General features: G+C 36.7%; 1 protein-coding gene across 1 annotated transcript in view; it reads right to left on the bottom strand.

Annotated features, from left to right (window-relative positions):
- Positions 1-337: 337 nt before the first annotated feature.
- LOC114496611 (guanylate-binding protein 6-like) overlaps positions 338-25,469 on the bottom strand; it is a 30,796-nt gene continuing 5,664 nt past the window's right edge. Inside the window, exons 2-11 of the mRNA XM_028512215.2 lie at positions 22,455-22,650; positions 18,978-19,105; positions 17,667-17,776; positions 17,282-17,478; positions 14,225-14,470; positions 4,348-4,628; positions 3,461-3,673; positions 2,337-2,439; positions 1,802-1,995; positions 338-833 (exon numbers count right to left, since the gene is read on the bottom strand). Coding sequence (XP_028368016.1) covers positions 612-833; positions 1,802-1,995; positions 2,337-2,439; positions 3,461-3,673; positions 4,348-4,628; positions 14,225-14,470; positions 17,282-17,478; positions 17,667-17,776; positions 18,978-19,105; positions 22,455-22,644 — 1,884 coding nt within the window. The 5' untranslated portion in view covers positions 22,645-22,650 and the 3' untranslated portion in view covers positions 338-611. The remainder of the gene's footprint in view (positions 834-1,801; positions 1,996-2,336; positions 2,440-3,460; positions 3,674-4,347; positions 4,629-14,224; positions 14,471-17,281; positions 17,479-17,666; positions 17,777-18,977; positions 19,106-22,454; positions 22,651-25,469) is intronic.

The following is a 25,469-nucleotide window of genomic DNA, read 5'->3' on the forward strand; positions in this document are numbered from 1 at the left end:
ATTCCCTTCACCCATTTCAATCACTTTATCTTCATAACAACATCCTTTTGTTTTTTTGTACCTCAGAATATATTCAGTTTGTAAATGAATTAGGGAAGAATCAACTTGAATATATACTTCTTTTTTTACTTTCAGTAGCATTCTTGATAAGTTTTTTCAAAAGTAATTGTTGCCTCTACTGCAAATTTGGTCTCTTTCTATCTCCTAAACAAGTGAGTGTCTACCTATTTCTATAAAGTGCCCCAAACAAAACATTTTAGGTTTGGTGGGTTTTATAGTGATTGTTGCAACTACTTCACTCTGCTGTTGTAGCACGAAAGCAGCCATAGACAATCAGTAAGTAAATGGGTGTGGTATTCCAATAAAACTTTATTTACAATAACAGACAGCAGGACAGGGTTAGCCTGTAAGCTGAAGTTCACCAAGTTCAGTTACAAATAGTTGCTTTTTTTTCTATTTAAATGAATAAAACCAACTCTTAATCTAGCTAATATATGTCAGGCACTTCTTATTTTTAAAACTCTTGTGAATGAAACTAAAGAATGTATACACCAAAAATAGAGCAGAGCACATATGCACATTCTACAATTCCCTTTTATAAAAAGCTAATCCTATTTAAACAGTGAGCTCAGAGCTTTCAGACCCTTCCCAGCTAGTTTACCAGGAAGAGACAGGATTGCAGCGGCTTCATCGGCAAGTTTGTCCAGGGCCTGCGAAATCCAGGGGGTTTCATCCTTTTTAGTACTGTCAATAATATTTCTCAGATGATTTATCTCTGCTTCCATCTCATCAGACTTCTTCTTAAATCCTTCATTAAGCAAATTTTCTTGCATCTAAAACAAAGGGTGTGGAAAGAGGAAAAGGTAAACTTTTGAAATTCCTCATTTCTCCAGGGTAAGATTACATATGCAAGAATGCCATTTAATTTTCTTTATTTTATCCACAAAAGTATTCTCATTAGATCATCAGAGAATAATATTGGAAGCAGACCATATCTTCTAGGTTAGATCTGAACAGTGAGAGGAAGGATCGTATTCAATAGTACTAAGGCAGGCATGAAGAAAAATGCAATAGTGTGTTCCAACCAAAAGTATAGATTGGGAGGGAGCCATTAGTCCACTTGCATAAATTTTCAGACTTAATTGGGATGGCACAGTCTCCTCTAGTGTAGAAATAATTGGAACATATAAGCTGATCAAGAAACCTGATGCAAACACTTCTAGATGGGAAAAAGGAGAAATCCCCCAGTGCTATGTGGTAACTTACACAAACTGTTCAGACATGGAGACAACTAAGCAGGTTTAGAAGATGTCAGTCCCCCATATTTCTAAGTCTGGACGTATCTGATAGTTTTAGGCCAGCATGGATCCAAATCACTGTCTTTGCTGGTAATCGGTTTCCAGATCATTGAGTGTGATCTTGGTGAAGTACCCCTTTGTTGCTTATGTTAAAAACACCTGGTTGGAATATCTACTTGATAATCTATAACACACTGTTTAATTAGGTCTCCATGAGATTACCCAAGGGTCACAGTAATGTAGAAACTCAAACTTTGGGGAGGTTATTTATGTTCTCCAAGGACTTGGAGGAAAGAAAGTCACCTTGGACTCTCCAGAGACTCAGTGTGGAGCAAAACTCAAAGGCCTCTTGGAAAGCCAGAATTCAGTAATTTTGGTGACTCAAATGTAGTAAATAACAGTAGTGGCTCTCTTTTTAATTTTGCTTTAAAATTTCATCCTTCCCTTCCTCATTTACCAGGGCAATCGCTATCAGCAACTGCTGAGGCTGTACTCAGACTTACCCTCATCTTATGTTCCAGTATCTCGGTCTGTTCTCTCAGAGCCTCTTCTCTGTCCTTCTGCAGCTTCTCCTTCAGTTGGGCTAAGTTTTCTTCGAGACTCCTCTTCTGAGCCTCCATCTGTTGCTCCTGCTCCTGCAGCTTCTGTTTCATCAGCTCCTGCTCCTTTTCAGCAGCCTCCTTTCTGGCCCGCTCCTCTGCCCCAGGGAGGTTTTATAAAGAGAAGAAATTAAAAATCCAGCCTGAACTTTACCCTCTTGAGATCAGAAAGAAGTGAAATTTGCAAGAGAAGATGGAGAATCTCAGATTTCACCGGATGGCTACACCGTCAAGAGCAGATCTGAGAATGTGATGGAAAAGGCCTTGACTGTCTGGCTGACATACAACCACAACTCTGCTTATGACTTCCAGATTTGGCAGAATGCGTATTCTACAGAAGAAGCAGAAATCTGTTGTTTTGGAAAGACCTTCACGTGATCTGTCAGAGAACACTGCAGGAACCTACTCACCCCACTGAGAACTACATCAGGCCCCATACCTGCTATGTACTTCTCCCTTTGCGTCAGGGCTCTGTCTGCCTGCAGGATGGATTTCTCTATTGACACCTGTGACTGCAGGAAGTGTTGGAAGACCTCTGTTGCCTGAGGAATCAAGAAAGAATGAAGAACTTAGAGTACCACTGAGGAGATTTCTTCTGTGAAAACAAGTTCATTCATACCATTTTACTTTCTGTGTGAAATGTGCCAGGATCCCCTACAAAGTATCCAAGAACCTAACTGTGGCCAGAGACTCTCCATATCTTCCTCCAGTCCCTCTTCCAGCTCTACTTCTCTCCATATGCTCTAGGTTTCAGCCAGTCAGAATTATGTGCAGCTGTACATACTCATAATCTCTTCGTGCTTTCATATGTTTGCATGTTTACTTGGGGCTCTTCCCTTTACATCACATCTCAACCTAGACAACCTGTACAAATACCTCGAAATTTACAACCCCCTCCTCTTCTGGGAGGTTTTATAGACTATATGTCCAATGTGAAATGGAGTCTTAAATATGCTGTGATTCTCCCTAGCCACTCACTTGTGGGGTAACTTTACACAAATTATACAACCTGGCTGTGCCTCCTAATTCATATCTATTATATAAAATGGGGGTAATAAAAGCAAATGTCCCATAACATTTTTTGTAAGATTAAATTAAAAGGTTAAGAGAAAGAGTTTAACACTCTGGTATAAGTAATAACAGTTCAACATGTTAATTGTATTATTATTACCATCACATTTATTAGTATCACCAGTGCACCCTAGGGTCATAGGTTCATAAGTGTTACCACTCCACGTAATTGTCTATTTGTTTGACACTCTCTCTCACTTTAATTCGCTTTGAGTGCAAATATTCTGACTTTCTACCATAAATACTTAACACTTAGTACACTAAATGTCATGTTGTTAGACAAATGCATAATTCCTATTATGTCTCTCATAGATTTCAAAAATTTATACTCATCTTTGAAAATGGACATTTCTACTCTACTTAAGAAGGAAGAGCAAATAGCAGACCTTCAAAGCTAAAGGTCATGATATCCCCATGGTGCTCTGTACTCAGAGGGTCAGGAGACCCTCTTGACTTTAATCTGTAGGATCTCCATGCAACCCTATTCATCACCTTCACTCCTTTCCTGGGGACTTCCCAATAGCGCTGCTCAATCTTTTCCTTTGCTTTCCTGTAGTCCTCGTGCCCTCCAGGAACAGAGAAAGTTCCTGCTGAAATGTCTTCCATTAGGTCCTTCGAAAGCTGATCCACTGTATACTGGCAGTATTTTTCAGAAGTCTCTTCATTTTTCAGCAAGAAACTCTCCTTTTTATTCTTTATGATTTCCTACAAGAGAAATATAGACAGGTGTCACCAGAAGAAAGGAGCAGAAAAGATAAAATTCCAAAGAATTTATTAGCTAGGTACTCGGTGGTCCTCTTAAGAAAAACATTCTACTAGAGCAGCACAAACAAAGTAGCAAGAATCAGGAGATTTATTTCCAACTCTGAAAACTCTCTGCAAGATCCTGCTAAAACTTCTTAACCTCTCCAGGCCTCGTCTTTATCTGTGAAATGTTGAGATTGTATTATATATTCTTTGTACTTCCTCGTAACTGTAGCATCTTGTGATTCTATCTTCAACAAACACAATACAACTAAAATAACATAAATAGTGATCTGTTAAGAGAATCTGTCTAAGGAAACCAAGTGTCTAGAAATAGGAGTGCATATACCTAGAGTGCAACCAGCTCAGGAATGACTTTGAGGAGTTCTGGAGTGATGCCACAATTCACTAAAGGAGAAATCAATGCTGATTTTGCTTAACAGATCAGACAGATCCTGAATAACTTTCCTAAACTGGAGAAAAAGAAATAAATATAGTCCTCTAGATTTCTCCCTCAGTATAGTCCAGACTACTGTATCCTGAATAGGAGATGAGCTATGAGATGAATATATAAAACTGCAGGCATCATTCCAGAAAAACAAGAATTAAGAAGGACAAATGCCAAGACAAAATACCATGAGTTTCTTCTGAAACTCCCTCTGGTCATCCTTGAAGGAGTTCTCCATGAAGATCTTAATGGCTTCCTTCTCACAGGTCACGTGCAGGTCCAGCAGTTCCTGGAGCGTGTCTGTGGGGAACCTCACTCGCTGGGCCATCTGTTCGCTGTAGTGGTCGGCTGCCTTCTGCACAGCCGCTGAATTCTCCATCTGGGCCAGAGTTGTCACTGCATTCTCCAAACAAGGCACTGCTCCACTATTGATGGCATCCACGTAAGTCACCACCAGAGCCCCCAACCCTGAACAAAGTAGGAAATAGGGATTAATATAAATTTATCACTCAGTGAAATCCAAGATTCTGAGATCAAAATTTTAAAACTACACACACACACACACACTCACACACACCTCTTACTCCTACCATCACCTTCATTTTCACATTTACTCATTATCCTAGTGTTGTATAGGCCATCACAAAAATAGTTAAGTACCTACCTTCATCTAACATAATCAGGGGTGTCTGAATAATTATTACACATTACATACACACAAGAAAAATAAACTACACAGGTAAAGAGATAAGAAGGACAATTCAGATAATAATTATTCCTAATTCTTAAGCTCTCAGTAGGTTTTCAGGTACTTAGAAACTGATATTTATTTTGGACTGGTTCAAACTCCCAGGAAGTCTCTCTGAAAACAAACAAATAAAAAAACCACTTGGAGGAGAGAAGATGGTGGCCAAGTAGGTAGAATCTGAGGCCACTTGCTCTTGTCCCCAACTCATATTTTTGACTGACCTTTTAACAATTAACCTTAACAATCAACAGAATCTTAGCTGATATGAAGTTTTAAAGCCAAGAAGAAACCTGGCTGGTGTAGCTCAGTGGATTGAGTGCGGGCTACAAACCAAAGCATTGCAGGTTCGATTCCCAGTCAGGGTACATGCCTGGGTTGCAGGCCATGACCCCCAGCAACCATACATTGCTTTCTCTCTCTCTTTCTCCCTCCATTCCCTCTCTAAAAAGAAATAAATAAAATCTTTTTAAAAAAGCCAAGAAGAGATACAGAAAATACTTTGTATCATCTGGTGAGGAGATGTTATAAATTGAAGGGGAAATACCCTGTGCATGGCACCTTAGTAGTGGAGAGACCAGAGAGAAAGCAGCTTTGGAGCTCCCTCCCATCTGGGAGCAGGGAGCCCTAGTTCCACACAAGGATGCCCAACCTTAACAGGAAGTGACTTGGGAGGATGTATGCTATCTGGGCGATACATTACAGTGAGCGGCAAGTCCATAGCGAGAACACCAACCTGGAGGGTTCCAGATAGGGACTCCTAAAACAATCAGGTTGCTGTACCTGAGTCTGTCAAAGGCACCAGCAGACTGCAGCCACACGAGACTGTGAGAGATTTTACTTTTGGGGGAGAGGGTATGTGCTGAGAGTCAGACAGTGAGTGACTCAGTACTGCAGTGTGGGTACAGCATAGGAAATTTTTAAAAAGAGGCTGAGATATGACTGGACAGAGACCCCTCATACAGCTGCTCTTCTGGAAAAGAGACCAAATTGAAAGTGCAGTTTGTTTCCACTGAACTCAGCTGGGCAGGAAGTTGTGCACGGAGGTGCTTGCTGGGCCCCATCCAGCTCTGCTAGCAAGCTGGGTGTTGTGCAGACCACAGAGGTTTGGACTGCATCTCCTGCAAAGGCAAGAACTGAGCACCAGAGATTCTTTGCAGCCAAACAGACTCCACTCACCCCTACATCCACAGAGTAAAAACTTCTGGGAAGGGAGAACCTTGCCCATCCCCCTCCTGCAGTCCCGCCAGGCTCAGGAGCAACCTGCTCAGTGCCTATCTGCAGGAGAAAGAAAGGAAGACACTAAAGGGAGGCCTTTCTGAAATTTACAGCCACTACAAGCCAAGCTGGCTCCTGTGGCCCTATTCAACTGAAACAAACTGGGCTGAGAGTGGAGAAATTGGCACAGCAAGGATTATTCAGGGCCCCATCCAGCCTTGGCCCTTATACAGAGTTTCCATCAACACCAAGCAGGAAAGAGCTGACCCTGTTACACAGATTGGAAATTCATATGAAACGGACAGCTAACTCATCAGAAACTACACATTATTGAAAATAACCTGGGATAGATCAAGACCCGTGGCACAGGGGTGGTAGTACACACCCACTGTCTTCCCAGTCAGGGAAGTCTGAACAGCGGCTCCTAGGGGAGGTCCAGGGGTCCCAATCTCCCGGTCACACGAGAAGCACTAAGAAATAGACAGGTCTTCCCAGCCAGGGTACATGCCTGGGTTGCAGGCCATAACCCCCAGCAACCGCACATTGATGCGTCTCCTTCCATCTCTATCTCCCTCCCTTCCCTCTCTAAAAATAAACAAATAAAATCTTAAAAAAAAAGAAAGAAACAGACAGGTCGGCACTTAAACTAAGACTAATGGCAGGACCACAGATAGAGGCAGGTAGAGGTGATACCTCTGGAGCTTTCAGATGTTGGATGACCCACCCCTGGACCTTGTGTTGATGAAAAGTCAGCAGGGCAGAGCAGCAAGGACCATCCTGGACACAGCCAAGCCTGAAGGAGACAGCCATAGACTGTGGATCACTTGCAGGCTTGAGCAGGCAGCCTAGAGCTAAATGGGGACAACGTTTTACATTGCCAGAGTCAGATCCAGAACGAGGGGCCACCAGGCAAGCCCTGGACTCTGCTGAGATCCACCTTGCTCTTTTTCATTGTTTGCATTGTTCTTTCTTTCATAGAACTTTTTAACATTTCTTTCCTTTTTCCTCAATTTTGTTCCTGTCAGTTCACTAGTTTTCAGTTCAAATCTCATCTTTTACTCTTCCCTTTTCTTACTCCCTTTTGCTTTCTTGCTTCCCTTTCTTATTTTCTAGTTCTCATTTTAAAATTTATTTTTCATTTATTCACCCCTTTTCTTTCCTTGCTCTTATTATTTCTAGCTTCACAAAATCATTTTTCTAGCTTCACAAAAATCATTTTTCTTTCCTTTAGTCATCTCATATTCTTTTTCTCTTTCTTATAATAATTATATTCTCTTTCCACCTTTACTAATCTTTTCTCATGCATCATTGATATTGCTGTTGTAGTTGATTTTCCTTCAATTTTGTTCCTATTTGTTCAATATTTTTAAATTTATTTCCAATCTCATATTTTACTCTTCCCTTGTGTTACCCTGTTTTGCCTTCTTCCTTCCCTTTCTTACTTTCAGTTTAAATTTTATTTTTCCCTCTCTTTACCTTGTTGCTATTCCTTACTCTTGTTGTTTTTCCTTCCTCTACCCTCTCAAAATCATTTTTCTTTTTTTCTTTGATCATCTCATATTCTTTTCTTCTGTCTTATAATATTCTCACTCTTTCCAACTTTGTTGATCTTTGCTCATTTGTCACTGATATTTCTGTGGCTATGGTTTTCCCTCAACTTTGTTCCTAGTTTTTTCACAAATTTTTAGAGCTTTTTCAAACCTCATATTCTCTCTTCCCTTTTCTTGCTCCATTTTGCCTTCTTATTTATCTTTCTTATTTACACTTTAACTTTTATTTTTTTCCCTTTCTTCACCTTATTCTATTCCCTACTCTTATTATATCTCCTCCCTCTACCCTCACAAGATAATTTTTCTTTCTTTTATCATATCATATTCTTTTTTAACTTTCTTATAATAAACTTATTCTCTCTCCACCTTTATTATATCTGATCATTTGTTGTTGATATTGCTATTGTTGCAGGGGTGGGGTATTTTTGCTGACATGAGCTTTATTTTCTGTGTTGTTTTGTCAGTGCTTGTGCAAGAGCATAAGAGATCAAGGAGACCGCACCACTGAGTCCCACAGGTCTCCTACCACAGAAGGCCACCTCACAAAGACAGGAAGTCAAAGCAAATCAACTTAATATGTAGAAATAAACCAAAAAAGTCACCTAAAATGGGAAGACAAGGAAACAACCCCCAATCAAGAGGAAAGAAGGAATCCCTAGAAAAAGAACTAAATGAAATTGAGCAAGCAATTTATCAGACATAGAGCTCAAAGTAATGGTAATAAAGAGGCTTGAGGAACTTAGAACTACAAAGAGCTTTGTAGGAGCTACAAGGAGCTTAGTGGGAACTATATCAACATGAAAATGGACATAGAAACTATGAATGAGAACCAGGTAAAAATAAAAAACACAATATCTAAAATAAAGAATACATTAAGAGGAATTAAAAGTAAGCTAGATGAAACAGATATTGAATCAGAGAGGTGGAAGACAAGGTAAAAAAAACCACCCAGTCAGAGTCACAAAACAAAAAAAAAGACTCAAAAGAAATGAAGATAATTTAAGGGAGCTCTGGGACAATATGAAACATACTAATATTTTCATATTAGTGGGATATTGGAGAAGAAAATAAGCAAGAGATAGAAACCTGTTTGAAAAAAAATAATGATGAAAAACTTCTTGAACTCAATGAACAAAAATGTCATGTAAATTCAGGAAACACATAGAATATCAATCAAGATGAACCCAAAGAGGCCCACTGCAGGACACATCACAATTAAAATGGCAAAATTTAAAGACATAGAAAAACTCTTAAGGGCAGCAAGGGAGAAAGAGATCATAACATACTAGGGAGCTCCCATAAGGCTATCAGCTGATTCTCAACAAAAACACTACAAGCCAGAAGGCACCGTCATAGAATATTGCAAGTAATGAAAAGCAAAGACCTGACCAAGACTACTCTATCCATCAAGGCTGTCATTTAAAATGGAAGGTGAAATACAGAGATACCAGACCCCCCAAAAGCTAAAAGAGTATATCTCCCCCAAACCAGCATTGCAAGAGATGCTAGAGGGACTGCTAGAAGAAAAAAAGATGAGGAGGATGAGAACAAGGAGGAGGGAGAGGAAGAGAAAGAGGAAAAGCAGGAAGAGGAGGAAGAAGAGGAATAAGAAGAAGGAGGAATAGAGGAAGAAGAGGAAAAAGACAAGACAAGGAAAAAAAGAAAGGAAGGAAGGAAGGGAGGAAGGAAGGAAGGAACACAGGTACAAAGGGAGAAAAATGGCCATGAATACACCTATCAATAATAACCTTAAATGTAAATGGATTAAATGCCCCGATCAAAGAATACAGTGTAGCTGAATGGATAAGAAAACATGACCCACATACATGCTGTCTACAAGAGACCCACCTCAGAACAAAAGATTCACACAAGCTGAAAGTGAAGGGATGGAAAAAATATTCCATGCAAATGGACATGAAAAAATAGCTGTGATAGCAATTCTTAGACAAAATAGACTTCAAAACAAAAGCTGCGCCCTGGCTGGCGTAGCTCAGTGGATTGAGCACGGGCTGGGAACCAAAGTGTCCCAGGTTCGATTCCCAGCCAGGGTACATTCCTGGGTTGCAGGCCATAACCCTCTCTCTCTCTCTCTCTCTCTCTCCCTCCCTTCCCTCTCTAAAAAAAAATAAATAAAATCTTTAAAAAAAAAAAAAAAAGAGAAAGCCATAAAAACAAAAAAAAAACAAACAAAAAAAAAACAAAAGCTGCCACAAGAGACAAAGAAGGTCCCTACATAATACTTAAGGGAGCAGTCCAAGAGTATGTAACCCTTGTAAACATGTATGCACCAAATATAAGAACACCTAAATATATAAAGAAAATCCTGAAGGGCTTTAAGAAAAAGATTGATAATAAAACAGCCATTAGAGGGGATTTTAACATCACACTGTCAAAAATAGATCTTCCAAATAAAAAATCAAAATGGGTATTGTGGTATTAAATAATACTCTAGATCAAATGAACTTAATTGATATTTACAGAACATATCACCTCAAAGAAGCAAATATACATTCTTTTTAAATGCACATGATCATTTTAAACAATAGACCACATGATAGGACACAAAACAAACTTAATAAATTCAAGAAAATTGAAATAATATCAAACATTTTCTCAGATCACAATGGCTTCAACTAGAAACCAACATCAAGAAAAAAAACTAAAAATTGCTCAAATTCATGAAAGCTCAATAATGTATTATAAAATAATGAATGAGTTAACAATGAGATCAAAGAAGAAATCAAAAAGTACCTGGAAACAAATGAAAATGAACACATAACAACCCAAAATCTATGGGACACAGCGAAGGCAGTCCTGAGAGGGAAGTTCATAACAATACAGGTCTACCTAAAAAAGATAGAAAATTTTCAAATAAACATCCTTTATTGTTGTTTATTTGAACAACAATAATTCTTTTGGAACTAGAGTAACAACAAAAAACAAAGTCCAGAGTGAGTAGGAGGAAGAAAATAATCAAGATCAGAGAAGAATTATATGACATACAGATTAAAAAAACAATAAATCCAGAAGCTGGTTCTTTGAAGAAATAAATGAAGTTGACAAACCTTTAACAAGACTCATCAAAAAAAAGAAAGAGAGAAAGGAGCCAAATAAACAAAATCAGAAATGAGAGAGAAAAGTAATAACTGATACCATAGAAATACAAAAGAGTTTTAAGAAATTACTATGAACAACTATAGGCCAAGAAATTGGACAACCTGAGTCAAAGGGACAAATTTCTACAAACATACAACCTTCCAAAGTTGAACCAGGAAGAAGCAGAAAACCTGAATAGACCAACAACAACTAGAAAAATCAAGGCAGTAGCTAGAAAACTTCTGACACACAAAAGCCCTGGACTAGATGGCTTCAAAGGTGAATTTTAACAAACATTCAAAAAAGGACTAACACCTATTCTTCTCAAACTATTCCAAAAAATTAAGAAAAGGAAAAATTCCCAATATCTTTTTTATGAGGCCTATATCATCCTAATTCCAAACCCAGGTAAAGACACAACAATGAGAGAAAACTACAGGTCAATATCTCTGATAAACATAAATGCTAAAATTCTCAGCAAAATAGTGGTAAACCAGATCCAGTAATACAGTAAAAGAAATCATACACCATGATCAAGTGGGATTTATTCCAGTGGTGCAATATTTGTAAACAATGGTGCAATATTTGTAAACAATGGTGCAATACTTGTAAATCAATAAATGTGATATATCACATAAACAAAATGGAGAAAATCAAATAATCATATTGATAGGTGCCAAAAAGCATTTAATAAAATCCATCACCCATTTATGAGAAAAACACTTGGCAAAGTGGGAATAGAGGGAGCATACCTCAACATAATAAAGGTCATATATTAAAAATCTACTGCCAACATCATACTCAATGAGCAAAAAATAAAACTGTTTCTTTTAAGATCAGGAATAAAACAAGGTGTCTACTTCCACCACTGTTATTGAACATACTAGTGAACATTCAAACAACAGTGATCAGATAAGAAGAGACAAAAGTCATCCAAATTCAAAAGAAGGAAGTAAAATTGTTATTATTTGCAGATGACATGATGGTATACATAGAAAACCCCATAGACTCTATCAAAAATCCATTTGTCCTAGTAAGTGAATTCAGCAAAGTAGTGGGATAAAAAGTCAGTATTCAGAAATCAATAGCATATTTGTACACCAGCAATGAAATACCAGAAAAAGAAACCAAGAAAAAAATCTTATCTATCATAGCAATGATGACAACAACAAAAATAAAATACCTAGGAATAAATTTAACCAAGGAGGTAGAAGACTTGTATTCATAAAACTATAGAACACTGACAAAAAGAAACTGAGAAAGATACAAATAAAAGGAAGCATATACTATGTTCATGAATTGGAAAAATTAATGTCATTAAAATGTCCATACTACCCAAAGCAAACTATAGTTTCAATGCAATTACTACAAAAATAGCAATAGCATATTTCACAAAAATATCCAATAGCATATTTGGAGTATTCACAATAAATACTCCAAAAATGTATATGGAACCAAAAATGACCCCAAATAGCCTCAGCAATCTTCAGAAAGAAGAACAAAGTTGAAGGGATCACAATACTTCATATCAAACTATACCTCAAGCCCATTATAATCAAAACAGTCTGGTACTGGCATAAGAACAGACACATAAATCAATGGAACATAATAGAGAGTCCAGAAATAAACCCATGACTCTATGGTCAATTAATATTGACAAAGGGGGAACAAGTATTCAACAGAGTAAAAATAGTCTTTCCAATAAATGGTGTTGGGAGAACTGGACTGGAAAGAAAGAAAGAAAGAAAGAAAGAAAGAAAGAAAGAAAGAAAGAAAGAAGGAACTAGACCACCAACTTACACCATACACTAAAATAAACTCAAAATGAGTAAGAGTTAAATATAAGTCATGATATCATAAAAATCTTAGCAGAAACATGGGCAGTAAAATTTCAGATATCTCACATAGCAATATTTTTGCTGATATATCTCCAAGGCAAAGGAAATAAAGAAAAAAAGGAATTATATCAAATTAAAAAGCTTCTGCATGTCTGAAGAAACCATTATCAACATGGAAAGAGAACTGACTGTATGGGAGAATGTACTTGCCAATAATACATTGAACATGTACATTGGACATTGGATACAAAGATCTCTTATGACTCATACCTGGAAGACAAACAATCCAATTAAAAAATGGACAAAGGGCCTTCTCCAAGAAAGACATACAAATAGTCCATAGACATATGAAAAAATGCTCAATCAACATCACTATCCATCAAAGAGATGCAAATTAAAACCACAATAAAATACTACTTCACATCTTCCACAATGGCAATCATTAATAAATCAACAAACAAGTGCTGGTGAGGATATGCAGAGAGGGGTACCCTAGTGACTGCTGGTGAGAATGAAGACTGGTGCAGTCACTGTGGAAAACAGTATAGAATTTCTTCAAAAAACTAAAAATGGAAATATCTTGTGACCCAGCAATTCCATTGTTGGGAATATACCCTAGGAATCCTGAAATGAAACCCAGGATGACAGCTGGTTGTGGGGTGTTAGGTGGTGGTGGGATTAAGCAAAAATGAAAAAGGACTCATAGGCATGGACTATGTGTGGTGATTTCCAGGGCTAGAGATGTGTAAGGGGACTATATGCTAGTGGAAAAAATACAGTTTAAAAACTTATGCACCCCTATGTTCATAGAAGCACTATTTATAATACCAAGAGTTAGAAACAGCCTAAGTGCCCATCAGTAGATGAGAAGATTTAAGAACTGTGGTACATTTACACAATGGAATGCTGCACAGCAGAAAAAAAGAGTAATTCCTCCTATCTTTTGTGATAGCATGGATGGAATTGAAGACTATCATGCTAAGTGAAGTAAGTCATTCAGTGAAAGACAAATAGCATATGATCTCATGTATAAGAGGAATCTAATGAACAAAATAAACTAATGAGCAAAACAGAACTAGAGGCATAGATTCATGGAACAGACTGACAGTGGTAAGAGGGGAAGAGCGAGGTGGGACTGATTGAAAGCGGGTGAAGACATTAGTCAAAGAACATATATGAAGCATCCATGGACATGAATAACACTGTGGGACTGACTATGGAAGTGGTGGGCAGCATGGGCAGTGGGGCTAAATGGAAAAATAACTGGAACAACAGTAATAGCATAAACAATAAAACATAAAAAGAGAACGAAAAAACTTAATGTGTAGGACTTCCCCTGCAAATACAATGTACCCATTTTTATATCCAATTAGTGGTTTTATCATCAGTAGTGGGGTTCTTAAATGTGAGACTTCAAGATATCAGTAATAATATTTGGGGTTTTGGAAAGGGATTTATAAATCTCATAGTAAGAGATAATTACAAAAATACATACATATTTCTCTATGGAGTATAGAGTATACATTTTTACATAAAACTACTTAAGAACACATTATAATGACATAGTTAACACATATTATACCACTCAGAAATACAGGTTTGGAAAAGGAGACTCACGTTTCCCAGTGACCTTGACACCGTCCTTGAGGGTCTTGGTCCTTCCATGAGTGAAAATATAATGACAGAACTTATCTGATTGTCCCCGGAATTTAGGATCCAGTTCACTTTCCAAAATGTTCTCAATATGGGCTAGGAGCTCTGTTTCTTTCGTTGGTCGGTCAAAGACAAAACACTTCCGTTTTGGAAAAAAGTGCCTGATACACTCCCTGGGTACATTGGAAATTTTAGCTTTGGGATTTAGACCTGGGAAAATGAAAAACATAGTTACAATCAGCATGGTCTGGGACAAGACAGCTAAAGATTTTTAAGACTGGGGTTTTGAACTATGGAAATTTCTATACTCATAGAGCTCCTTTAACGTATTGACACAAATTACAAATTAAACTCATAGAAATGACATATTACTGGAAAGAATTTTTTAAATCTTCATCCAAGGACTATGTTTACTGATTTTAGAGAGAGAGGAATGGAGAGACAGAGAAAGGAGAGAGAGAGAGAGAAATATCGACATGAGAGAGAAATACCCATCAGCTGACTCTCATATGCCTCCCGAGCAAGGATCCAACTCTCCACCTAGGTATGTGCCCCCTGAACAGGAATCAAATGCACAATCTTTTTGATGTGTGGGACGATGTTTCAATCAACTGAACCACCTGGCTACAGCATTAGGAAACATCTTCCCAAGAAAAAGAAATTTATGGCTGGTATCCACAAAAACCAAATGATGACTGGTTTATTAAATATTTATCTAATTAGTGATTTAATGAGTGATGGTCAAATATCAATTTCTGGTCTATTCCAACCCATGTTGGAAGTAAACTGTGAGAACAAAATGAAGAGGAGCTACAAACAAAGATCATGGAGTAACGATTAGCATAGGGCATCCTCACTAAAGTGTCCTTAAAAGAAATGTTAAAGAAAACTCTCTAAGCTGAAAAGAAAGTGTACAATTAGTAACAAGAAAACACATGAAAGTATAAATATTACTGGTAAATGTAACTATAAAGTAAAGGTAGTGGATTAATCACTTATAAAGCAGGTACAAAAGTTAAAAAACAAGCATAATAATTCCTGTAACTATAATAATTAATTAATTAATATCCCAGATAAAAAGATATAAAATGTGATATCAAAAAATAAAACAATGGAGGGACTAAAATGTAGAGTTTAGAATATGTTCAAATGTAAATATTTATGAACTTGAAATAGACTATTAAATATGTTCTTATGTCAACCTCATGGTAACCACAAAACAAAAACTTATAATAGATAACACAAAAGATACTGAGAAATGAATCTAACCATACTACTGAATACAGCCATCAAACCACAAAGAGAACAAACAAGAAAGGAAGAAAGAGAGGAACTCCAAAATAGCCAGAAAACAATAAACAATATTGCAATAAGTACCTATCTATGAATAATTACTTTAAATGTAAATAGACTACTTCTCGAATCAAAAGACAGACTGACTAAATAAATAAAAATACAAGACCCATGTATATGCTGCTATAAGAGATTCACTTTAAATGTAAGGACACCACTGACTAAAAGTGAAGGGATGACAAAAGATGTTCCATGCAGCTGGAAACCAAAGGAAACCTGAAGTAGCAATACTTATATCAGACAAAATAGAATTTAAGACACAGAATGCAATAAGAGACCAAAAAGGGCAGGCATCATGAACAGTCATAAAGAAAGAAATAGGCAGCAATACAATAAGAGTGAAGGATGTTAATGCCCCACTTATATCAATAGATAGCTCATGGAGAAAATTAATAAACAAACAAGCACCTTAAATGACACATTAGATCAGATGGATTTAACAGGAATATACAGAACACTTTATTCAAAAGCATCAGAATGCATGTTCTTCTCAAGTGCACATGATTATGATCTATTGTAGGTTAGATCACAAAGCAAGCCTTAAACTTAGGAAGATTGAGTTCATATCAAGCATCTCTTCTGACCACAATAGTAGAAAACAAACAAAAAATCAATTATAAGAAGAAAACTGATAATTTAACAAATATGTGGAGATTAAACAACATGCTAGTGAACAACCTATGGGTCAATGAAAAAAATCAAAAGAGAAATTTAAAAATGCCTTGAGACAAATGAAAATGGAAATACAACATTTCAAAATATGGGATTCCTCAAATGCAGTTCTAAGAGAGAAGTTTATAATAATAAATGTCTACTACAAGAAACAAGAAAAATCTCAAATAAATAAACCTACAGTTACACCTCAAAAAATAGAAAAATATGCAGGCCCATGAACACATGAATGGGCACATATACTTAAAGCAATTCCTTTTGGGAGACATCCAAACAGCTCCTGCACAACAAGGAAACGAAGTGACCAGTCAGAGAAGAGAAGGGAATTGTTTGAGCCTCCCAAAATCTGAAGGAACTGATCAATGAGTAATGGAGGGGCCAGTGAAGAGCATTGCTTATCTTCCCCTTGCACTTGGATACTGCAGGCACAGGATCTACCCATGCTGTATGTCAATTCTACCCCAATGTACAAAAAATAATAATTAATTAAAATATATGCACTGATAGTCGATGATCAGGTCTATTTAGGGTATAAATTAACTTTTTGTAGAAGATCCAACTAAACACATACTAGAAATTTATATACCTCCTTGAGAAGAGTAAGAACTGAGGGAAATGTATACATCATTGTGATTTTATGCCTAACAATTATATAGTTCATTGTTTTCATCAACACAAAAAAGGAGAAACATAACAAAGAACAAGTATCTGGTCTTTGGAACATTTTTAGCACCATTGTATTTGGATGTTAAGGCATAAATTATCTTAAGTGAAATTTAGTTTTGAATAATTTCACTCTACATTAAGCCCCAGTCTTCTTGAGGGAGCTTAATTATAGTCAGTGGAACTTACCAACAAATAAAAACCTAGGTCCCAGTAGCCATGCCTATGGGGATTGATCTAGTCTAAAACACAAGCACAACTCCAGAGATGACAGACAGTGTTTAGCACCTCTCGCTCCATATTGGACCATCCACTGCTCAGTCATGCTATTACCTTGAACCAGCTTCAAGGCATTCTCCAGGTACTCATCTTCTGTAATGGGGCAACCATTTAACTTCAGCTCCAGGGTGAAATCCCGTACAGTCCAGATAAAGTCTGGAAAGAAACTCACAAACTCCATGGAATCATCTCCTCCATCCAGTGTAGGGGAGGACTTTGCCCTGATGAGTTCTGTGAGCTCTGTCACATAACTAGGACCTGGCTAAGGAAAAGGAACTTCCTACCCACAATTCCTACATTTTCCTCAAAAATATTATTATAAACATTGTCTTTTGTCCTGAGTCCCCTCTGCTCCATCAAAGGCCACTCAATCACAGGGAAGGGAAATTCAATTTGGTCTCCACTTCCATCAATTTCTCAACAAAACTAGGAAGGATACTGCAGTTTCTCCAAGGCATCATTGTTGATGGTGTTCATGCTGTTGTAGACTAAAGTGCTGCTCAGAAGCACAGCCAGGGCAAAGATCCACGAGTCATTCTTAGGGTCACCCTAGCAAACATGTTAGACAAAACACTTAGCAGTCTTCTCTTCAGAAACTCTTTCAGTTATTTGTTCAATCATTATTCATTATTTCAGATCATAGTGTGTTTGGTACAAAGAAATAACCTTGAAATCAGAATTAAAGGCAGATCTCAGCTTTGGCAATTACATTTCTGATGACCTCAGTTTTCACATGGATAACAGAATTCTAATAATAATTTCTTCAAAGTGTTCTTTTCCTCTGAATGGAATCAAATAAGACAATTTTGAGCAATTAATTGTTTATAGTGACACCAGAAGTCCATTTAACAAAAAGCAAACTACAAAATATCTACTATGCCGGTCATAACTGAACTCTCAAAATAATCCAATTAAATTAAATATTTATACACTACTACTAAATGTTATATATCTTCTTAGTTACAGAGCAGAAAATATAATTATGATAATTGTTACACTTGAGATAGCTATCTCATGGTATTTACAAACATTTGAAAAGCAAATGCATGAAGATGACAATATAATTAAAAGTTCACATAGCAATATTGAATCTTAGTGAAAACAATTGCCATTATATCAAATAAAAATAATGAATTTGTCAAAGGGAAACAAAATATACTGTATTTAGAGAAAGAACATGTGTGTTTAATATGAAACATCTCTAGAAATTTTGTGCTGGATGTTAAAGGATTTGTAAAATGTTGACTTGAAGAAATGAAAGAAGTATCCAAGTAGAAAGACCTGCAGAAGCAAAACGAAAGTTAGAATGCAATAAGTAGAGTTATTTGGTCTGAGATAAGTAGAGAAAATAAGCTCAAAAGCAAGCTTCTGTGCGGGATGATGAAGAGCCTTATAGATGGGCAAAAAAAAAAAATTGTTGTCTGAATTGTTACAGAAGCCAGAATTTAGTTGTAGTATAAACAGTGTATAGCTCAGCTCAAGACCCTTGAATTCAGCTTCTCAGTAAAAGTCAATTAAAATAGATACAATTATTCACTTCAGTATTCAGAAATAAAATATCTTACCTAACAAACTACATTATTTTGTCTAACCTAGAAATGAGTTCCAAAGAGACCAAAGTCTGCCTCATTCAATATACTTGGATTTCAGCATTTCAGGAATAGATCACAACAGTTAAATTACAAAGGATAATGAAGAGAGAAGGAGAAAATCAGAATAAAAAGGATCTATTTGTGACTTTGTGCATTACCTTTTCTACATCACCCAGGCCCTCAGTGTCCAGAAGGACCAGAGTGTGGTTAGGTTTGGAGGGGTGGGGCACACACCACATCCAGATGCCCTTGGTTTCAGACTGCACTGTAGAGCCCAGAGAGAAACCTGAAGGTAATGGTAAAAGCAACATTAAATGACAACATATAGTCTAAGAAGCCCATGGACTCATAGGGTTATAAATGCCCTAAGATATAGCATCATGTTTTCTTCATTTCAAGGATGAAATCCAAACTTGTAACTACATCATGTAACTACTCATACTTTTAGTAGCCATGCTCTTTACATAAGTTTGGTTTATACATATTGATAATTCCATTTTTCATTGTAAAAAATATCTGTTCCTATCTCTGTGGCCTACCCACACATTAGATGAGAGAAAAGGCATGCAACACAAAAGAAAGCTTTGATTTCACTGTTCCACAATCATGACTCCTTGAAAAAGTTAAACTAGTTGAATGTACTATAATTAGATCAAGCCTTTTAAATAATCTGAAGAATGAACAAGATAATTTGTTCGATGTTATTTATTAAGTACCCATTATGTTCTTGGCACTGGGGATATGTTTAAGTCTCAGGAGATACTGCAGTGGCTAAAATAAACAGAAACACCATATGTTTGGAGTTTTATAGCCAATGAGTGTGAAGGTCCTGCTAATTTACGGCTAGTTTATGGGCCAGCCATATGAAATCTGGTCTTTATGGATGGAACTATGGAGAGACAGGAATGAGTAAAAAAATTGAAATAAAAATAAGGAAAGCATTATGCTAAGTGAAGTAAGCCAGGTGGTGAAAGACAAATACCATATGATCTCATCTATAAGTGGAACCTAATCAACAAAACAAGCAAGCAAGCAAAATATAACCAGAGACATTGAAATAAAGAAGAAACTGACAGTAACCAGAGGGGAGGTGGGAGAGGATAACAGGAGGAAAATGAGAAGGGTCATCAAGGAACATGTATAAAGGATACATGGACAAAGCCAAAAGCGGGTAGGATCAAGGGTGGGAAGTGGGGGATGGATGGGGTGGGGGGGAGTTGTGGGGGTAAATGGAGACAACTGTACTTGAACAACAATAAAAAAAATGTGAAAAAAAGAAAAAATACTAAACTAACAAAAAAATAAGGCATCCTTTTATAAGTCCCCATAAATGATTGTAGTTTCATTTCACCTCCTGTTTTGAAGATACTGCAAACCAAAACTAACTCAAAGGATATAAGCAACAATTAAAACATTCCCAAAAAGAAACATTATCACATCAAATTCATTCTGATTTTTTTTTCTATGTTGAGAGAAAACCGAACTTCTGAGAGCCTTGCATGGAATCAGAATAGAAAAAGTGTTGACATGTGGTTGATGCTGCTTTTATATTCTCATTTTCTGCCCATGAAATTCAATAAGTTGTTCTCTGTTTTTCTTATGACTTATTTTATATTCACAGTGTCAGATACTCTTTACATTAAATCACACTCATGGACTTGCAGAATTTGAACATGCTAGTCTATAAGATATTCTGCAACACTAAGGTACTGTGCTTCAACCAAAATTTTCATGAAAGCTAGCTAAAGCCACACAAAAGTAACAGTGAGCTAAAAGATAAACATTCTGATTTATTTTTCTCTTATTCAATTGAAAAAGCATTCACTGTTTGCTTACTACATTCTACATGCTATCCTTGTTGCTACAAACTTGTCAGCAAAAACTCCAGGTAAGGTTTTTCCTCTACTGATTTTAATTTTAATATAAGAAAAAATAAGTATAAAAATATATAAAATATGTTCATATTATATTAAATTTAGTGAAGGGGCAACATGGGACAGGATGGTCAGGGAAGACTACTTTGAGAGCTAATGTTGTGCAGAGCCTTGAATAAAAAGAACTAGCTCAATGAAGAAGCAGCAAGTACTGCAGACAGAGTGAACCACAAGTGCAATGACCTGGAAATAGGAAAGGTTTTGCAATTTGCAAGGGTAAAAATGACGCTAATATAGCTATATCATTAACAGTGGTGGAGAAAATATAAAAGATGCGTTTGGAGAAATAGGAGACACTAAGTCATAGTGGGCCTCTGAGGAGTATGGATTTTATGTAGGAATAATGCAAGTTGAAGGAAGGCATTCAAAGTAACTAGGTTAAACTTTGCTTAGATGCTTTGAAGAGAATTATTAGAGAGGGTCAAGGTAGAAACAAGGAGGAGCCTTCAGAAAGAATTATTTCAAACAAAAGGATGAGACTGAGCCTCTTAAATAAAAATGGTAAAATAAAAATGGAGAGAGACACAGATTTGAGATATATTTAGTAAGAGTGACAAGAGGATAGATGTAGAAACTGGATGTGGGAGATAAACAAGGGATATAAAGTTTGGGGATTGAGACTAGAAGGATGGTATAGTACAGGAAAGAAAATGATTGAGAAAGCAGAAAATGTTGTAATTTTGCTGTGTTTTTATTGGTTTCATTTGGGTTTCAAAGTGGGGACTGATGTAAACTTTTTTGTGAACATGATAACTTTAAGTGGACAACTTTCAAAGAGAAAAAATTTAGGTGGTTATTTGATTAATGGGTCTGAATGTCAGAAGAGATATCAAAGCAAGAAATATCAGTTAGAAAAGCATGAGAGTTGGGTGAGACCACATCAAGAGGGTATAAACAGAGAAGAGAAAACATCCCAGGGCCAAGTCCTGGAGGGACCTATGATTCAGATGACTGGATTAAAAGTTGGAGACTGGTAAAGAGACTTGAAGAGACTGAAGAGGTGGAAAGAAACCCAGACAGTGTGGTGCCTCAGAAGCCAAGGATGGAAAGAAATTCAAGCATCAGAGAGAAGTCCTCTATGCGATATGATGTCAAATGGGGGACTAAGATGAATCCAAAGAAATATTCATTAAATTATAAAAAATGGAGGTCAATGGTAAATATAACAAGAGCATTCAGTGGACTGACTGTTAGGGTTAAATCCAGAGAGGAGTCAATTGAAAAGAAAGGTGGGAAGAGCAGAAATGTGAAAGGAAATTAAAACAAGGTATTTTAGCTTGAAGAGGAGTTAAAAGAAAAAATGAGGTGGTAGTCAGAATGAGATATGGAGTCCAGGGAGAAATTTTAAGATGACACAAATTCAAGCATATTGGTTAGTTAATAAGAATACTACAGTATAGAAAGCCAAATTTCATGAGGGAGACATTAACTTCAAGAGCTCAATGTCTTACAGGTTAGAAAAGATGTACTCTAAGAGTACTGATATGGGAGATGTTCCTTTTATAGGAAGCAGAAACAACAAGAGTAAGAATTAGGAACAGAAAAAAGTCAAGTTTCAGGTTTACTGGTAAGACTTAGACTTAGAAAATATGTTTAATAAGAAATTGGGAATCTCCCTTCATATGACTTCCCTAGAGAAGTACTGAGGAACAGATTCAGCTGGAGTTAAGGAAATATTCTCTATCACAGGACTTCACTCACCAAGCTTTTCTCTTGCAAGACAGTTCATCAAATAGGATTTTCCTGTACGGTACAGCCCAACAATGGCCACCACCACCACTGGTTGAGAAATCTTGTTAAGAATCTTTAAGGCCTTCTGGTTTACAAACATCTGCTCATTCTTGTTTTCCACCAAACATATGGGAACCAACATGATGGGTCCAGATGCCATGACAACCTACAAACCAAAAAGAGTCTCTCTGTAGAAATCAGATCACAAATTTATTCTCTGCCTTACAGTTAATCAAAGCATGTGTTTGTCAGCAGAGAGCCTGTGTAGCCTCTGTACTTCCCTATGGGAGAAAATGTAGGGCAGCTTTAGCAAACCAAAACAGAAAGTTTCCTGCACTACAATTTCTGACAATGGTAGTGATGATATAGCAGCTATTACCAGCCTCCAAAGTTTTACTTCCATAATTAAAATAAAACTCAAGCAATGTTTTTCATCTGAGAGTCTACATTGTGCTGGGCTTTGTGACACATGCATTACAAAGCCAACCTCACTGCAATTCATGAGAACCCTGTAGATTGGGGCTTATTATAACCACTTTGCATACGTAGTAGGTGCAGTTCAGAAAGACTGAGGGATATGCTCAAATTTATGCATGAATAAGTGGTAGATTCAGGACTTGAAACCAGGGAAGACTGTGTCACCATGCCATGCTTTGCAATCACTTATCTGGCAGAATAATTTTCCTCAATAACATAGATTACTCCATATACTCCTAGATGAGTAATGTATAGGAGCTTCCTATTGACTACCCTATACGAACAATACATTCTCTAATGTATTCATGTGATGAGATGGGTTTCTTTTACTTCTTTAGAGTTAGGCTATCATTCCATATGCCTCTCAGCAGTTTCTAGACCAGGTTCTTTCCTTGCATGATCAGTTTTTCATCAAGGCCTCCAGGTCACCCAGTAATTTTTGAATGATGTGCTCTCATGTTTTCACCTCTTGATAGCTAGTTCTATCAGTACAGTCTTTAATTTATTGCAGTGCATTGGATGAATATCTATTGTACAGCTGAAATTATATTTGTTTCCAGGGATAAAATTATTTACAAACTATGGTCCCCGCCCACAAAATTATACTAAAGTGTATCAGTTAGAATTAGGTTTACCTGTGAGAAACAAAAAAATGGTTTATAAACAATTTAATTATACTGCTTTCTTACGTAAATCCCAGTATTAGTAGTCCCAGTATTAGTAAGGTCGATTTTTTCATAAAGTATTGGTTTCCAGAAAGTTTACTTATATTGTACGCTCAGTCAACTATAAGAGGCAGCCCAAGGTCTAACTAAGATGGTGTGCCATCCTATTTGTAGTAAGACAGATTGGAGAAGAGAAACTGGCATAGCCCTCTACCTTAAGAATTCATCACTTCTACTTAAAAAAATGAATTTTAAGTTATCACATCACTATATCCAGCCACATGGGAAGCTGGAATTATCATGAGTAGCCTGGGAAAACATATACACAGCGAATAAGCAGGCATTCTCTTAGTATGAAAGAAAGGGAAATAGATATAAGGGAACAACTACCAGTGTTTACCAGTAACTCTCAAACTAGGAAGACGACAGGTGATACAACATTGATCACGGCTTACTATCACACTTTCAATTATCTCCAGTCTAAGCTCACTCTCTTCTTAGTCCCCTTTTTGGACACTTAGAATGCACTCAGTCAACATTCATTAAGCTGAAATTATCCTGAGGAAAACGGTCTATGTGAGTGACATGTGTTTACGAGAAAGCTGTGTATAGATGGTAATTGAATCATGTGTTGAGATGACAATTCACCTTAAGAAGAAACAAGAAGAAAAGCCTTGGGGAACTCTAAGGGGTGATTATTCTGAGAAGGCATAGAGTTTCAAAGGAGAGGTAGACCAGTAAACAACCAGAGAGGGGAGAGGTCCATGATGTTAAATAGCCAGATAGTTCACTGCAATTGTCAGCAGAAAGGCCAGGATGATCCTATAGTGAGCACAGATTTACAAGAGTGATGGAACCAGAGCTGAAGGAAAGAATGACCATGTGGGAATGAGGAAGATTCAAAGAAGGCAGCCTCCTTTCCAAGAAGGAAAGGTAGGAGGAGAAAGTCTGGGTCTCAAGAGATATGAGCTGAAGTATTTAGTGGTGAAGCTTCACAGGCTCTGTTATTTAGTCTCCTAAATAATTATCAGTATAAGAATGTAAATAGAAGAAAGAATGCATTCATTTAAAAAGAGAACATGCAAATATCATGAAATATCACCAGGGGTAAATCTAAGTGAAAAGTACATGATGTTTCATTATAATATTGAACTTTCTCTACAAGTCAGGATTATTTTTTTCAAAATAAAAATTTAATCTAAAATAATAAACTTGTTGAGTTTTAGGAGTTCTCTATATTTTCTGAATATTAATCCTTATTTACATATATAACTTTCAAATATTTCTCTCATCTGAGTTGCCTTTTTATTCTGTTGATAGTGTCCTTTGATGTACATTTTTTTTAAATTTTCATAAAGTTCACTTTGTCTATTTTGTATTTCGTTTCCTCTGTTTTGATGTCATATTCAAGAAAGCATTGCCAAATCCAATGTAGTGAAACTTTTACTCTATGATTTCTTCTAAGAGTTTCATAGTTTTAGGTCTTATATTTAGTTTTTTTAAATCAATTTTGAGTTAATTTTGGCATATGACTTTAGGTAAGGGTCCAACTTCAATTATTTGCATGTGGTTATCAAGTTGTCCCCACACTATTTGTTAAAAAGATGGTCCCTTCTCCCATTGAATGGTCTTGGTACCCTTGTTGAAAACCATTTGATCATAAATATGCAAGAGTTTATTTGTGGATCCCATGTTTTTTTCCAATGGTCTATATGCCTGTCTTTATGTCAATATCACACAATTGTTTACTAGAGATTTGTAAGTTCTTCAAGTTTTGATACTAAGAATTACGAGTCCTCCAGCTTTGTTGTTCTTTTTTGAGATCATTTTGAACATCAGGACC

This window comes from Phyllostomus discolor, chromosome 5 (assembly GCF_004126475.2).
Source record: "Phyllostomus discolor isolate MPI-MPIP mPhyDis1 chromosome 5, mPhyDis1.pri.v3, whole genome shotgun sequence".
In the NCBI taxonomy this organism is placed as follows: domain Eukaryota; kingdom Metazoa; phylum Chordata; class Mammalia; order Chiroptera; family Phyllostomidae; genus Phyllostomus; species Phyllostomus discolor.